General features: G+C 47.3%; 1 protein-coding gene across 1 annotated transcript; it reads right to left on the bottom strand.

Annotated features, from left to right (window-relative positions):
* Nucleotides 1–2999: 2999 nt before the first annotated feature.
* LOC149995616 (uncharacterized) lies at nucleotides 3000–15146 on the bottom strand. Its single transcript, XM_090259870.1, has 3 exons — nucleotides 14966–15146; nucleotides 9684–9810; nucleotides 3000–5493 (listed from the first exon to the last, which is right to left on the bottom strand). The coding sequence occupies exons 1-3, from the start codon at nucleotides 15011–15013 to the stop codon at nucleotides 3812–3814; spliced, it is 1857 nt and encodes a 618-aa protein (XP_090115996.1). The 5' UTR covers nucleotides 15014–15146; the 3' UTR covers nucleotides 3000–3811.
* Nucleotides 15147–16371: the final 1225 nt, after the last annotated feature.

Below are 16371 nucleotides of genomic sequence, written 5' to 3'. Positions count from 1 at the left end.
GCCCCTCGAAGGCTACAACCCTATTAATAAAAAACTGTTGCCTTCAACACAAACAGTTGGGCCATGTGCATTAAAGGCACCAAGCAGCGGAAACCCAGTTTGCTCAGTTACAGCCGGTCCCAGACCCTGTTGCAGGAACCATATGTGAGTTAGCTCAGTGAACCCGCACACCCCTATAGTGTGTATTTTCTTAATCTTACAGAGGAAGACATTGAGGCTCAGGAAATGACCGCACTGGTCAAAGCACTGAGCTGGGGTTTGTATAAGGCAGATGTGCCAGAGTTCCTGCTCCCAACCCGTTCCTATCAGTCACTTGTTACTGATCTTGTCAGTGTGTCAGGGAGTTTCCTTCCTCCCCTTCAGCACCTCTTCTTCCTCATACCCCTTTTTCTACCCTCCTTTGCTTCTTAACCACCTGCTGTGCCCCGCCCACCAGGACCAAGCAAGGAAAGGTGGGTGTGGCCTCTAAGCAACACAAGGACACAGGACTCTCCCCCCTGTGAAGGTGGGTTGAGCCCTTCCTACCTTGCACCCTCCAGTGAGTCCCTTGGGCTGATTCACTTTCCTCAAAAATTTCCTTATGCAGAGTATTAGGGATTTGCGCCTTGGTATCCTCAGCAGAAATCCAGAAATAATAGGGTTGTGAGTAGTAATTAATTACCCACTTATTAAGAAACGCATTAGTTATTTTGTTGTTAACAGAGCACCATTTTCATATTAGTAATAACAATTGCTTTCATCATCAATAATGAAATAGTAACTATACCATTAGTGAGGTTGAGGGTCAGGCATAGATTGGATAATACTCCCGCCAGACTAAAGACACTTTTTATTTTCACAATTCCAGGGCGCACGCAGCGGGTGAAGTATACACTGTGATCTGAGAGAGACTTGTTCTCCTGTAACTGAAACAGCCCTGTGGGGAGGGGGCCACGGTGTAGGGTTTCTGCAGGGGGTGTCCTTCCAATATCTCTGAAACTTGAGTTCTGAGCCCAGCCTTTTTGTCTGACCATTTCCAAGCCAGGAATCCAGGCCTGGGATGGGCAGGTCGCCTCTTACCTGGGGCAGACTTCGTAGTTTCCTGTGGTCACAAAACCACTCCCCCCAAATATTGACAGTCGTTTTGAAAGGACAGCTGCTACCTGTAGCTTTTGCACTTGACAACTGTTTAAAATAAACATGGGTATCTATTAAGATGTATTTAAATAAAATATTTGACTGTGAGAAACACTGGCAACTGAAGTCATCAGTGTTACTTCATAACACTGAATAAATTTTTTCTTCATGAACAACTTGGCACCTTCTGTTGCAGGGAAACTGTAGAGTGGATGTGGGGAAAAGAAGGAAACCCAGATGGTCACAAGCTGACCTCTGACTAGACTTAGGCCTGTGTGACAATACGAGAATTTTTCCATGGAGCCCACCTTCGCTCCTTCCTATCTCCTCCCCCTCTTATTTACTCTGTAGGACACGGGGGCCAACAGACAACTAATGCGTTGTCCAAGCTCTTAGAACACTTTACTAAATCTCAGTGTGGAGCTACAGTGCCCCAGCCATGTTCCCAGACACTATATGTGTTGGGGGCCTTGCCCTCCATGCGGCCCTACAGATGACTAGGAAGTAGCTCGTGAACATGGTGCATGGCATGACCTCTCCCCAGCGATCAAGTTCCCGAGACCCGTCTGGGAAGGACTTCTCTATAGTCCTACCTGTGGGCTCCAATGTCAAGTCTGGCGCAGGCTCAGGGGCTCAGAAACAACACCTTGGGTGTGGATTCTCAGATGCAACGCACCCACTGCTATGTGTGCATGCTCTTCCAGTGTTCATGTTAACGTTCCAGCTGAAGGCATTCCTGCACTTGCCACATACGTACAGCTTCTCTCCAGTGTGGATACTGTGATGGAGGGTAAGTGAGAAGTGCCTAAAAAAGGTCTGTCCATGCTTGTACGGTATCTTGTTGAGGTCGTGGTGCTGGTGAATCGTCAGAGACGTGCATCTTGTAAAGTGCATCTGGCAGATGGAGCACTCCTAGGGCTTCTCCAGGTTGTGCACGTGCTCCTGGATACTGGAGGTAAACTGCCAGATGACCTGTTTTCCACATATGTGCAGGAGAAGTGCTTCTCCTCAGGGTCCATCCCCTGTAGCAAGATGAAGGCATCTTCTGGCTGAAGTCCTTTCCGCAGTCCCTGTACACATATGGCTTGTCCTAGGCATGCATACACTGGTGTATAGATGGTGAGGCATGAAGTTCAGTTGATCTGCTTCCAGCACAGAGCATGTGGGATGAAATTCTACCTGGAGTGCATCCTTAGAGCTTCTTCTCGGGTGAGTTAAGAGCCTTGCAGAACTCCACTCAGTCACATGGCTTCTTCATATGTGCTTTAATCTAGAGCAGTATGAAGTTCATGTTCATGTTCTGGCAAAAGACTTTGCTGCATGGAAACAGCATGTCCCTGGTGTGCACACGCTGGTGGATGGGGAGTTTAGAAGGCCGGCCAAACTGCTTCCCATACGTCTGGCCCAAGTAGGGCTTCTTCCCGGAGTGAATTAGTCGGTGGCTCTTAAAAGGATGAGTTACAACTGAAAGCCTTTCCGTAGTCTTCACACATGTAAGGATTTTCCCTTGTATGCACGTTCTGGCGGATGGGGAGGCTCAAATGATAGTGGAACTGCTTCCCACACGTGGTGCACAAGAAACGCTTTTCCCTGATATGCAACCTATGGTGCAGAACAAGATTGCCTTTCTAGCTGAAGTCTTTTCTGTAGTCCCTGTACACGATGGTTTCTCCCTGGTGTGTGTCCTCTGTTGTACGCTAAGGCTCTCATTCCATGTGAAGCCCTTTCCGAAATCCCCACGTGCATAAGGCTTCTCCGCAGTGTATTCCGAGGCTCCCCTTCAGTGTGGAGGCCTTTCCACATTCTCTACATGCATAAATGCTTCTCGCCGCTGTGTATCCTGTTGTGTATGCTGATGTAATCTTTCCAAACCGAGGCCTTGCCACAGTCCCTGCACATGTACCATTTCTCCCCAGTGTGCAGCCTCTCGTATGCTTTTAGGTTCTTCTCTCTGAAGGCCTTTCCACAGACACTACATGCATAAGGCTTCTCCGCAGCGTGTGTCTGCTAGTGAACAATGAGGCTCCGGTTCTCGTTGAAGGTTTTGCCAGTTCCAGCACATTATGGGTTCTCCCCAGTTTGCGTCCTCTGGTGCCTGATGAGGATCTTATTCTGTGTGAATGCCTTTCCGCAGTGTTCGTACGCATACAGTTTCTCTCTGGTGTGTGTCCTCTGGTGTATGATAAGGCTCTGGTTCTGTGTGTAGCCCTCGCCACAGTCCTGACACACCTATGGCTTCTCCCCAATGTGTGCGCTCTACTGCAGGACAAGGTGCATTTTTTGGGTTAGTACCTTGCCAACAGTCTGCGCATGTGTATGGCTTCTCCCCAGTGCGTGTCCTCTGGTGCAGGATGAGGTTCCTGTTCTGGCTGAAAGATTTGCAACAGTTCTCACAAGTGTATGGCTTCTCCCCAGTGTGCGTCTTCTGGTGCAGGATGAGTTTCTGGTTCTGGCTGAAGGCCTTGCCCCAGTCCTCACACAGGTAAGGGTTTTCCACTGTGTGCATGTGCTGGTGGATGGGGAGGCTCAACTGATAGGTGAACTGCTTCCCACATGTGGTGCACAAGAAACGCTTCTCCCTCATGTGCAACCTCTGGTGCAGAACAAGATTCCCCTTCTCGCTGAAGCGTTTTCTGTAATCCCTGTAAACGATGGTTGCTCCCTGGTGTGCGTCCTCTGCTGTACGCTGAGGCTCTCATTCCGTGTGAGGCCGCTTCTGGAATCCCCACATGCATAAGGGTTTTCCACAGTGTGTCCTCTGGTGTGTGTTGAGGCTCCGCTTCCATGTGAAGGCCATTCCACAGTTCCCACATGTATAAGGCTTCTCTCCGCTGTGTGTTCTGTGGTGTATGCTGAGGTAATCTTTCCGGGCAAAGGTCTTGCCACAGTCCTCGCATGTGTACGGCTTCTCCCCACTGTGCGTCCTCCTGTGCAGGATGAGTTTCCTGTTCTGGTTGAAGGCCTTGCCACATTCCTTGCATGTGTACTGCTTCTCCCCGGTGTGTGTCCTCTGGTGCAACATGAAGTCCCCGCTACGGCAGAAGGCCTTGCCACAGTCCTTGCATGTGTATGGCTTCTCTCCGGTGTGTGTCCTCCTGTGCTGTATAAGGTTCGCACTCTTACGGAAGGCCACGCCACAGTCCTCGCATATGTATGGCTTCTCCCCGCTGTGTGTCCTCCTGTGCAAGATGAGGTTACTGCTCCGGCTGAAGGCCATTCCACAGTCCTCGCAGATGTACGGCTTCTCCCCTGTATGTGTCCTCTGGTGCAGGATGAGATTTGCACTGTACCGGAAGGCCTTTCCACAGTGCTCGCAGGTGTATGGCTTCTCCCCAGTGTGCGTCCTGCGGTGATGGATGAAAGTACCAATCTGCCGGAAGGCCTTGCCACAGTCCTCGCATGTGTACAACTTCTCCCCGCTGTGTGTCCTCCTGTGCAGGATGAGGGTCCTGCTCCGGGTGAAGGCCTTGCCACAGTCCTCGCATGTGTACGGCTTCTCCCCAGTGTGCGTCCTCTGATGCAGGATGAGATTCCCACTTTGCCGAAAGGCCTTGCCACAGTCCTCACATGTGTACGGCTTCTCCCCGGTGTGCGTCCTCTGGTGCAGGATGAGATTCCCACTCTGCCGGAAGGCCTTGCCACAGTCCTCACATGTGTATGGCTTCGCCCCAGTGTGAGTCCTCTGGTGAACAACGAGGTTATTATTCAGACTGAAGGCCTTGCCACAGACCTCACAGATGTATGGCTTCTCCCCGGTGTGTGTCCTCTGGTGTAGGATGAGGTGCCCGTTCCGGGTGAAGGCCTTGCCACAGTCCCCACATGTGTATGGCTTTTCCTCAGTGTGCACACGCTGGTGGGCAGTTAGGCCCAACCGCGAGGTGAATGTCTTCTCACAGGTGATGCACGAAAAGGGCTTCTCCCTGCTGTGGAGTCTTTGGTGGTTCCTCAGGAATGAGTTACAGCTAAAAGCCTTGCCGCAGTCCCCACACACAAAGGATTTCGTGACTCTGAGGGGTTTTGAAGGGGAACTGAGGCTTGAAGCATGTAAGTTCTTCCTAGGCATGGTGGACGGGTGCATCCCTGCTCCTCTCCATCCTTCAGATCTGGGTGGGGTCGAAAAAGGGCTTTGCTGGATAAATGCCTTAAATTCTTGCCTTCGAGGGGCTAATGATTGTGACATGTTCAAATGCCACAGATAGGTCCCTGGGCTCCCCCGTCTCCATCTGGATAGGTCACCCTGTGTTCCTCCTCCTTCATTAGCACAATGCCAGGCACAATCCCTTGTAGCTCCTTCTGCCACCACCGCAACAGAGAGTCTGTCTTCCCAAACGTCTTCCTGTGGGTCCGATTCTTTCAGGTCAGGTCTACTCTCCAAGTCTGAGGGGTTGAGGTGGGAAGAGAGATGGCATACATGCAGTTAACATAGCTGAGACATGACCGAGCACAGCCTGAGAGGAGGGACAACCTGTCATGGGGGAAGCAGGAGTTGGGAAGCAGTGAGCTGAAACAGTGAGGCTGAGGGAGGTGAGCAAAGAGTGAGAAAGGTCCCCCTGGGAATGGGTGCAAAGGCAGCCAGGGGAGCTCACAGATGGGTGGATAGCTCCCTGGAGAGAAAGAGGATGAAGGCGGGCTTGGAGGAGCGGATGCAAGAATCCCGCTAACTGAGAGAGTGTTCACCGCATCCGGCTCCTCACTTGTAGGCCTCGTCCTAACTCTCCCAGCTAGCTGTGCTTCTCAAACCACCCGCTTTTATTAAAAAGGATAAAATAACACCCGACTCACAAGTGGATGTGATGATAGTCCTGTCTCCCCAACCAACCTCCCCACAACATACGCTGCTCAGGAGTGGCCTGGCCCTGGCTGCTGACTCCTCACCCTCCTTGTGCACACTCGTCCTTCACTACTGACCACAGGAGATCCAGTCCCCTCCTCTGTGTGTCCTGTGGGGTACTAATATCTGTTTTCAGTTTGGGGCTGTTCTGAGTTCTGGACATGGACCTCACAGTTGTACCCAACGTTTGAAAACTTGCACAATAATCTCATTGAAACAGTGAAGATCCTGCCATATGGAGCCCTCCTTCCTAGGTGACAGCTGAAAAAGCGGGAATGGGAAACAGCAGTCGCCTTCCCCCACTGAACGCAACACTGGCCCCACAACACCCGAGTTTGTGACCAGTCCCCCCAGTACAAGAGCCTGGAATTCAGTCTCATCTCTATGCTGACACCACCTAAATGGATTCCCCATCAGGACCTCCTGTCTGAGCTCTGCTGAGGAATAATCCAAGGACCGTGAGCCTTCCCTATGGAGTATCGCAAAGCTAATGCACTTGCATGCAAGACCTGTGATTTTGGAACCTTTGCTCCCAAATAACAGAAGCCCATCAGAGATGCAGAAATATAAGTCAGACACAAATGGCCGACATCATATGATTCCACTCATATGAGGTAAGTGGAATCATCAAATTGATAGACTGAAAGTAGGACCTGGGTGCCGGGATTCGAGTAGGGGGATGGGGATCTGCCGTTTAGAGGAGACAGATTGTCCATCGTGGGAAGATTATGAGTTCTGGAGGTGGATGGCGGTGACAGTTGAACTTAATGTGAATGTACACATTACATTGAACCGTACTCATAAACACAGTTCAATGGTCAATTTTATGTTATGTATATTTTGCAACCATTAAGAAAATGAAAAATTTAAATTAAATAGAAAAAAAAAGATTTAGTAGTCATCTTTGACTTACTACTTCCCACCACCATCACAGTTAACAAATGGCACCTCATATGAAAACACTGCGAACTGCACCAGAACTACCCATGACCCTTTGTGCCAACACAGAGCGCCAGACCCACTCTTACAACGCACGGTCCGCTCCATGGGAAGAAAGTCTCAGCCGTCAGATCAAACCCACCAGCACCTTCTCAGCGCATGGTGATCACAGGCAATGTCTTCCTCTCTCCTGATTGCTTTCTGCCATCCACTGCCACTGTTCTTTGTTTCCCTCTGATGTCCTTGTCCTGGCCCAGTGCTTCCAGCCTCAGGGCCTTTGCACCTGCTGTTCCCCTGGCCTTCCCATGAGCGCTCATCCTGAGGTCCCAGTGAGCCTTTGTTCCTATAGGTAGGCCTTTTCTGTCCACACTATGGTGGAAAGGAAGCTCCCGCATGCAAGTCTATTGCCTCCATCACTGTGAGCACTCGTTAACATTACACTTAACTGATCTGCGTACTGCCAGCTCCACATGGGGAAATCTGTGAGAAGAAACCAGAGTAACTCTTCACGGCCGTCGGTTTGGCAATGTTCCCAGCGATGTGACACCGAAAGCACAGGGAACAACAAAATAAATAAACTGGACGACATAAACATAAAACAATTGTGTTTTAAATGATGCCATCAAGGAAAAGTCTCCCAACAGAATGGGACAAACAGTTGCTGTACAGCCATCTGTTAAAAGACTTGTATGAGAATTAATAAAAACAGAATATGTAAAGAACTTTCCATCGTTAAGGTTATGGAAGCAACAACCACCCCAAATAAACAAGCAAAAGACTGAACCAGACACTTCACTGAAGAGAACAGACCGCTGCCAAAGGAGCACCTGGGAAGCCCTCAGCACCAGCTGTCAGCTGGGCCATGGTAAGACCGCACACCAACCAGAGTGGCTGCAGTGAGAAAGGCTGAGCTTATTCAGTTTTTACAAGCACACAGAGCAATGCAATGCCCAGTGCCTGCTGCTGGAAGGAAAAAAGAGATAAGTGCTTTGGGAAAAAGGGTGGCATTTCTGAAAAAGTTAAAAACGCACCATTGTATGACCAACCATGGTCAATAGAAAGGACATCTTGTGTCTCCAGGAAATTGTTCAGAATTGTGAACAACCCATATGTTTATCATCAAGTGATTGTATAAACACATGGTCGTGTCTCCATGAAGTAGACTGTTACACTGAAATAAAAAGAAGTTAACTATTGACCTGGCTGGGTGGCTAAGATGGTTGTCTGGAGCATTGTCCCTCGAAACAAAAGGTTGTGGGTTTGATCCCCAGTCAGGACTCGTACGGAGGCAACTCTAATTTCTCTTGCTCTGTCTAAAATCAATAAAATTTTGTCAGATGAGGATTTAAATTTTTAAAAAGAGATAAATGAAGCTAACTATTTATATGTACAGAAAATATATTGAACCTCAAAAAAAGTGAAGCCAAGGGTAAGAAGTGAAAGAAAAAAAGAAAAAAAAGGAGTACGGGCTACATAATCCCATATATATCATCATCTAGAAGAGGCACACTAAACAGCAGTGACATAAAGCAGACCACTGGTCACCGTGGGAATGAAGCTGGGCGACAGGAAAGAGAAAGTCTTTGGGTTACTGGACGACTCTGCTGCATCACGACAATTACTTCCCGGGTGAACATGAATGTCAAAACGCATCAAATAGTTCAAATCAACTATGTATAGTTAATTATAGGTCAGTTGAATTTCCTGAATTGCTTTAAAGAAATGAACCCATACTCCACTTCTGAAAGTTAGTGTTTTTCCTGAACAATATTGTCCCAGGACCTCCTTCTGTGTCAGTGACCACAAAGAGTGTTCATCTTTGGAGAACGTCGTATTTCCACTGAACTGATACACCCTGATACGTTCAGTCAGTCTTGTAGGTGAGCATGCAGGGCACTGCTCTTGATTTTTCTTCCTCTGAAAACTGCACACTTACTGGAAAATTCTAAATGGATATATCCCAGAAATGGAATCGTTTATATTTGGTTGATGATACCAAACTGTCTGCCCAAAGAGCTGTACTTTATGCTCCTAAAATGAAGAGTCCCTTTCCTAGAACATCATATCACAGGAAGCTGTTACTGTTTTTTTTTTCTTCTATAACCTCACCCAAAATATACTTAGGGAGAAAGGGAATGGGAACAGAGAGTGAGAGGGGGAGAAAGGGAGAGGTTAGAGGGGCAAAATGGAGAAAGGGGAGATCGAGAGAGTGAGAGAGGGGCAGTGGTTAGAGGGGGAGATGGAAAGAGGGGGCGAGGAAGGAGAGAAGCATTGATTGGTTGCCTCCCATATGTGCCCTTCATGAGGATCAAATTCGAACCTACGTATGTGCCCTGACAGCGAATTTAACTTGCAACTTTTGGGGATACCAGACAAAGTAAAACCATCTGTGCCACGTCTCGCCGGGGATGTTTTCCTTTTTCATGTCTGCGTACCTCATGGGTGGGAATTATATTTCTGTGATTAAATTAGTACTTCTTGATTATTAGTGATTTATAAATCTTTACAAAGTGTAACTGTGCGCATTTCTATATATGTGAACAGTATACTCATAACCTTGGTCCATCTCTCAATCATTCACATGTCTTTTTCTCATTATTCTGAGGTCTTTACATATTTACAATCCTCTAAATGTTAGCATGTGGTAAATACTCTTCCCCACTTCATCACCTTGTGCTTTATTTTTAGCCTCGAGTAACCTGAGCACTATCTCATCAGGTCCGTGCATCTTTTTAATTTCTCTGTCATCCTAAGGTGACGGACAGGTGGTGTATAACATGGCAAAGATGGCCCTTACCCAGTGAGACCAGGTTCCAGTAGGTCTCCATCATCACGTCTCTGTACAGGTCCTTCTGCGCAGGCTTCAGCTGCTGCCACTCCTCCTGGGTGAAGTCCACCATCACATCCCTGAATGCCACCGAGTCCTGCGAGAGGAAGCATACACCAGTCACCGCAGGGCCCTCTTCACAAGGGCCGAGATAACGGGTCAGAAGGGCCGAGAGGATCAGGAAGGTACACAGGATGCATGTGACGTCGTGTCTGCAGGGTGCAGAGCTTGGAAGAACCTGATCACGCTGTGTCACAGGTGACTAAGTGCACTGGATGGTCCTCGGATGGACAAATATTAACTATGGGGCTATTGACCAGGAAGACAAACAATGTCATTAAACAATGGGTAAGGGTCTAAATAGACAATTCTCCAAAGAGGACACACACATGGCCAACAGACACATGAAAAATACCTAACATCACAAATCATGTGGGGGCTGCAAGTTGAAATTCAATGAAATATCACCTAACACTTGTCAGACCGAAACCTGTGTAAGAGAGTCACAATCTCGTCAATGTCATCATGACTAGTGCATGAACTTCAGCGTCTCAAGGAGCGTCCGGGAAGCTAGGTGTGATCTGTGGTGGGGGCCTTGGAGGGACATTCCAAGTAGGGACAGGTGGGTCAAGATCTGAGGCTTAAACAGCAGTGACAAGCACTGAGGATGCAGAAACCATGACCCTGTGCCTGATGAAAGTGGCTTGGCACTCTGTGGACAAAGATATGACAATAATGATATCACCACACCAGTAACGACACCTGTCACTCAATAGGCAGTGGCTCTGTTCAGGGTTTTAGTGTAAGCCATGCTGCTTGCTGAGATTTGTGTTGACTTCCTGTGTTGAGTGCTAACCTCCAACAACTCAGGATGGGACCTAATTTAGAAACAAGGTCATTGCAGGTGTACACAGTGAAAATGAGGTCACACTGGAGAAGTGTGTCCCCTAAGGCAACAGGACTGATATCCTTATAAAAAGGGGAAATTTGTGCACAGACACGCACGCAGGTATATGCCACATGAGGATGGGAGTTATGGTTCCATGAGCCACGGAACCAGTAGAGGCTGAGTCACACGGCTAGAACAGACCCTCCCCAGGTTCCTCAGAGGTGGCAGTGCCCTCCCGACGCCTTCAGTTCCAACTTCCACGTCCCAGGACTGTGGTAACTTCCTATAGTTCAAGCCTCCCTGTCTGTGATGCCAGAGCAGAGGAACGTATGTGTCATTGATCATGAACCACGCACAGCTCACTTTCCTGGAGAGGGGCCTCACGTGCTGGCCATCCCTCTGGGTTCTGAGTACCTGCCAGGGACTCAGGACTTATGCTGGCCTCCTCTGTCCTGGGGCCACCACCACATGATGAGGGTGTGGTCCAGGGCAGTGGGTCATTAATATCTGTGTTTGAGAGCCTGTAATGAATGGCTGGCTCTGCTTCCCAGTCCCGGCTGTTCCCTCAGACAACCGACAACCTTTATGAGCTTGTTTGATATGTGGACCTCCTAGTAACAACGTCCGCCAGGTAGCTGTTATGAGGGTAAATGAGGTCACACGTGTGATTCCAGTGTTGTATGGCTATTGGAACTTCCGGTAATGGCAGCTACTGCTCTTCTCATCCTATTAACTGGACATTTCATATATATCTATAGGCTTTTAATCCTTAACACTAATTTCATATTATTATTATTTGATGCTATGTCCCACTCAACCTTTGGGAGAGCCCACGTAATAATTTTTTCCTTTTCTAATTCTGTTCCAAAGGCATATGTCTTGACTTGAGAGAGAGGAAGGAGAGAAACATCCATCATCTGCCTCCCAAACGCACCCTGAGCTGGGATTTGAACCCACAACCTTTTGGTATATGAGACACTGCTACAACGACCTAGCAACCCAGCCAGGGAAGGCTCTATTTTTAGAAAAGTCAGAATGTAATTACACTAAAAAATTAAGAAAAAGAAATGTAACCCTCAAATCCCAACCACATGAAAATGAGAATCGTCAAAAAATCCTAAGCAATGAAAGCAACCATTACAGAGAAGGCAAAAGTGAGACATCATGGTGCAGCCACCTTGGAAAACAGTTGGATCACATCTTGAATGGTTAATTATACTGTTATCAAAGGAAACATAATTTCCTACACTGCACTCAAGAGAAATGAGAAGATCAAACACAGAACTGTCCATGAATATTCACAGCAGCATTACTAACAACCACCACAAAGTAGAAACAACCCAAATGTACACCACACTGTCTACCTTTATGAAGCAATAGTAAAGAGCCATGAAAAATGACACCTGATATGACATAGATGTATATTAAAAACACAAAGCTCACCGAAAACAGCCAGACTCAAAAGCCAAATATTGTGTGACTGCATTATTAAGAAATGTTCAGCCATGGCCAGTTTGCTCAGTTGGTTGCAGCACTGTCAGCACACCCAAAGGTTGAAGGTGCAGTCCAAATTCGGGCACATGAGGGGGGCAACAGATCCATGTTTCTGTCAGAAATCGATGTTTCTCTACCTCTCTTTCTTTCTTGCTTCCATTTGCTCTCAAAAGAAATGAAATCTTAACACATTGCACATGGGTGGCGAGAATTCTCGTCATTTCTAAAAGGCATTTAAATACCCCTGTACGCAACATGTTAAAAATAATAAAAGTCTTCAGATTCATGTTGACCAGCAATGCATATTATAAATAATTTGCTGTTCAGGACTGTTTTGTATGGTTTCGGGAAATGTAGCCCAACCGCAAGCTAGGTATGCCCCGTACCTCCGCGGAGGCCTATAAGACTTGATCAGAAAACTGGTTAGGTAGAGGAAGACATGACTTGATGGACACTCAGGAAGTTCCCATGGGAACTAGATTTGAAGAATGCATATTATGCTTTAGAGCTTGCTCTGCTTTTCTTATCTTTTAGTTAACTATAAACAGTGTGTACTAAAAAGGTATGAAGTCTTGCACCTGATGTCTGTAAGGCGTCAGGACGTTTAACAGACCCTGACAGAGCGGTCAGTGTGTTCTTCACATTGATATCTGTAATCAGTAACTGTCCATTGTAACCCAAGCATCTGAAAGCTACTGACGATTCATAAGTCTTGACCTTCAACCTTCCAAATCCCCTCCTCAGTAAAAGGAACCAGGAGAAAGCATTCAATGATGTTCTCCACTACAGAGATTTGCCACCTTTCCTCCTTTTACAAAAAAGACAATGTCCTGGATAATTTTGTCCTCATCCATGACCCCGAAACCTTTGCTGGACAGGGAGTTTCCACCGAGCTGGGGCACTGGAGGCAGAGAGCCTTAATTTGCCAGCCTGCAGAACTGGCGAATAAATATTTCCTAAAGATCAAACCTCACAAATACCATGAATGATGCTACTCAGAAAGAGATCATGTGATATCAGTTTCTCCTACCGCAAGGTTAGTTTATTCCACTTGTTGTTCGTATTTGATACACTATAAAAAAGGAACAACAGCCAAGTGAAAGAGTGTTAGACCCTGCTACACTGTGGTGAGAAAATAAACTGTCCTAGCCCATAACTATAAGGACTTCTGAAAGGCCTTTAAAATACCCACCCCAGCACAAGTCAGACTGGATCAGTGAAGTGAATTCCATGTGAACCGAAGGGTCACTGTTCGATTCCCAGTCAGGGCACATGGCTGTGTCGCTGGTCAGAGCCCCAGTTGAGGGCATGCAAGAGGGAACCCATTGATGTTTCTCTCACATACTGTTCTGTCTTATCCTCTTATTTCTCCCACACTTCACCTCTCTCTAGAACTAAAAAAATCTTTACACAGTTGCTCCACCTCTTTATTAAACACATTTAAAAAAAAGGAAAACAGTCATACAAACTGGAGGGGAATGTTGATTCCTTGCCCTAATCCGGAGGCTCAGTTGTTCAAAGCATTATGCCGTAAATACAGCGTTTACTGATTTGATCTGGGGTGGGGGCGCACGCAAAAGGCAACCGATCAAGGTTTCTCTCTTACACCTGTGTTTTGCTCCCTTCCTCTCTGGGTAAAACTCAATAAACATATCCTCTGGAGAGGAAAGACATGAAAACATTTATCCACAGACATATATAATATAGTGATTTGAGAAAGAAAAAGAAATATTCTTTCACTTATTGATGAATTCATTGATTTCTTCTCCTTTGTGCTCTGACCAGGGATCGAACCCACAACCTGGGATTAGTAAGATGATGCTCTAACCTACTGAGAAAAAAATATGTATATGACAACAAATTTCTTGAATATGAGGAAATTGACAGAATACCAAACATAGCCATGTTGCAGGAAGACAGATCTCTGGGTCGGGGCATTCTCATGCTCCTCCACCCACATGTTGTCCCATGACCCAGGGGATGATGACCAAATCTTGTCTCCACCTTCAGCTTTAGGCCGTTAAGGCCACTGGATCATGGAATCCTGGGAACAGTGAGTTTTGTTGGGTACTCCATCTGCCTCCTTGTTAATAAAGTCTTAAAATGGAGCTGGCATTGAGGATTAGTGGGTCTGCCTTGCTTCCTGGACAGGTGCTAGCTAAACTAGGAGTTACCCTGGCTGTATTTTACATATTTTAATGACACTTGGTAAGAATTCTTTCACTTGTAAAATTCTCCTATAGTTGGCTGGAATGTCACAGCCCCTGTTCTAGTAACTTTTGAAATCCTAATAAAAGGAGGATGAGGCTTCTTGCTCTCAGCTGTTGGTCAGAGCGAGCCACAGTCCTATGTCTGTCCGTTACTGGCCAATAATCCTGCCTGCCAGATTTATCTCAGCATCCAAGATCATAATTAACATTTCATAGCCACTCACTAAAAAATCAGAAAACTTCAAGGTGACATCTGCGGATGTTCACAGATCCCTCCCCACGGCCATCCTCTGACTGTCCCCTGGGCATATACTACCGTCTGCCCATTGCTCAAGATTCCTATCCAGCAGGTCCGGTCCAAGGCCTGTTTCACGCTAGATGGAACAGGTTTCACATGTCATTCCAGGTGCCTGCCAATGTCTCCACAGATCCCCAGCGTAGGACAGGTCACTCCACAGCTAATGTGTCCCATGTGGTTGAGAAAAGTCAGTGTCAGTACAGTAACCTACCATGTTATGGTGGACACATTTCCTGGACAAAGGGCCTGATGCCTGGGCCCTAGGCCCGTGGACCTGCGTGGGGCTCACGTGTGGCAGGGAGTCCTTCCTGCCCCGAAAACTGACCCTAGGAGTGATCTGGGAAAGGGTGACATGACTCACCTGGGCCTTCTGGGTCAGTGACTGGGTGGTCATTCTTCCAGTGCCCATGGAAACTGGGGGACAGGCAGGCTGTGCAAAGGCGGTGAAAGGCCAAGGCACAGGAAGAAATCAGGTCGAAGTCTGCCCCACAATGCAGACAGTAGAGACAGACACCCTTTGGAGACAGGCAGACAGAAACATGTATACAGGTTAACTGTGAACGCATTTTGTGGGGGACCTATGGCATTTGAAGTCCTTAACAAATTCTTTTATTTAATATTCATGACACTGTAAAGGATGGGAACTATTTCCACTCACCCCATTTCACAGATGAGGAAACTAAGGCCCAAAGACATAAGGCACACACAGAAGACAAAGATGGCATTAGGGCTGGGCTGACTTCATCTGGGTTCAATGGCTCGGTGCACACGTCACACCAATACAGTGACGCTTCCCCAACAGACACACAGACATGTGCACACTGCCAGTTCCATAGCCTGAAGGAACGGTACCCAGTGACAGTCAGTGGGTCTGACTATTGAACCCAGGACCCATAAGACACTGTAGCGCCGCCTCCACCTTGAGCATCTATCCCAGATCTCGTGGGGTTACTGTGATGCTCAATCATCAGCAGGGCGCCTGGTGCCATGAGGCACACAGTAAGAACTCAGTCCACCCCTGGTCAGTGGCTCAGTTGGTTGGAGCGTTGTCTTGAAACAAAAGAGTCAGGTACAATCCCTGCTTCCTGGCCAGGGCCTAGGTTGCCGGATTCATCACCTAGCCCAAGACGGAGTGTGAGGGAAGCAAATAACTGATGTTTCTCTTTCTCTCTTCTCTATCTAAAGTCAATAAACCTATAAACGATGTTTATCTTAGCACTGTATTGTTAAAGCAAATAACAACCAATCAACCAACCAAAAACCAATTCCTGTATAGGACAGAAGGCCAGGCACCCAGCCTGAAATCCCAGAATACCTCCAGGAAATAGGAGCTAAGTTACGACCCTGAGTGCGGTGACCTTATTTCTTGAACAGAATTTAATTTAGACAAAGATATTCATTCTGGACGTGTGACCTGTCCTTGCAATGCGAGGCTAAGAACATGGGATCCTTTTATTACAAGATGCCACCAGAGCTGACTTATCCAGGAGGTACAGTGGTCCAAGGGCCCCTGACACCTGTAGGGGCCCCTGAAATTATCATCATTAATTTCAAAATTACTAGAGAAAAAGGAAATTTAGACCAGTCTGGGCTACAGTTGTCTTTATAGCAGTGCAATCACAATTCTAATTTCTATGACGTTTAAAGGAAGCCATAAGTCAAAGTGGCCCTGGAAGTGGCATGTGCACGAGGCTGGTGACAGCTGACCCTAGTGTGGCCTCAGAGTCTGGGGTGGTGGCAGCTCCTGATCCTCCTCCTGTGCCCAAG

Source organism: Furipterus horrens, unplaced genomic scaffold (assembly GCF_987537825.1).
Source record: "Furipterus horrens unplaced genomic scaffold, mFurHor1.1.pri manual_scaffold_13, whole genome shotgun sequence".
Taxonomy (NCBI): domain Eukaryota; kingdom Metazoa; phylum Chordata; class Mammalia; order Chiroptera; family Furipteridae; genus Furipterus; species Furipterus horrens.
The sequence above is the reverse complement of the archived record's forward strand: the minus strand, read 5'-3'. Positions and strand labels throughout refer to the sequence as shown.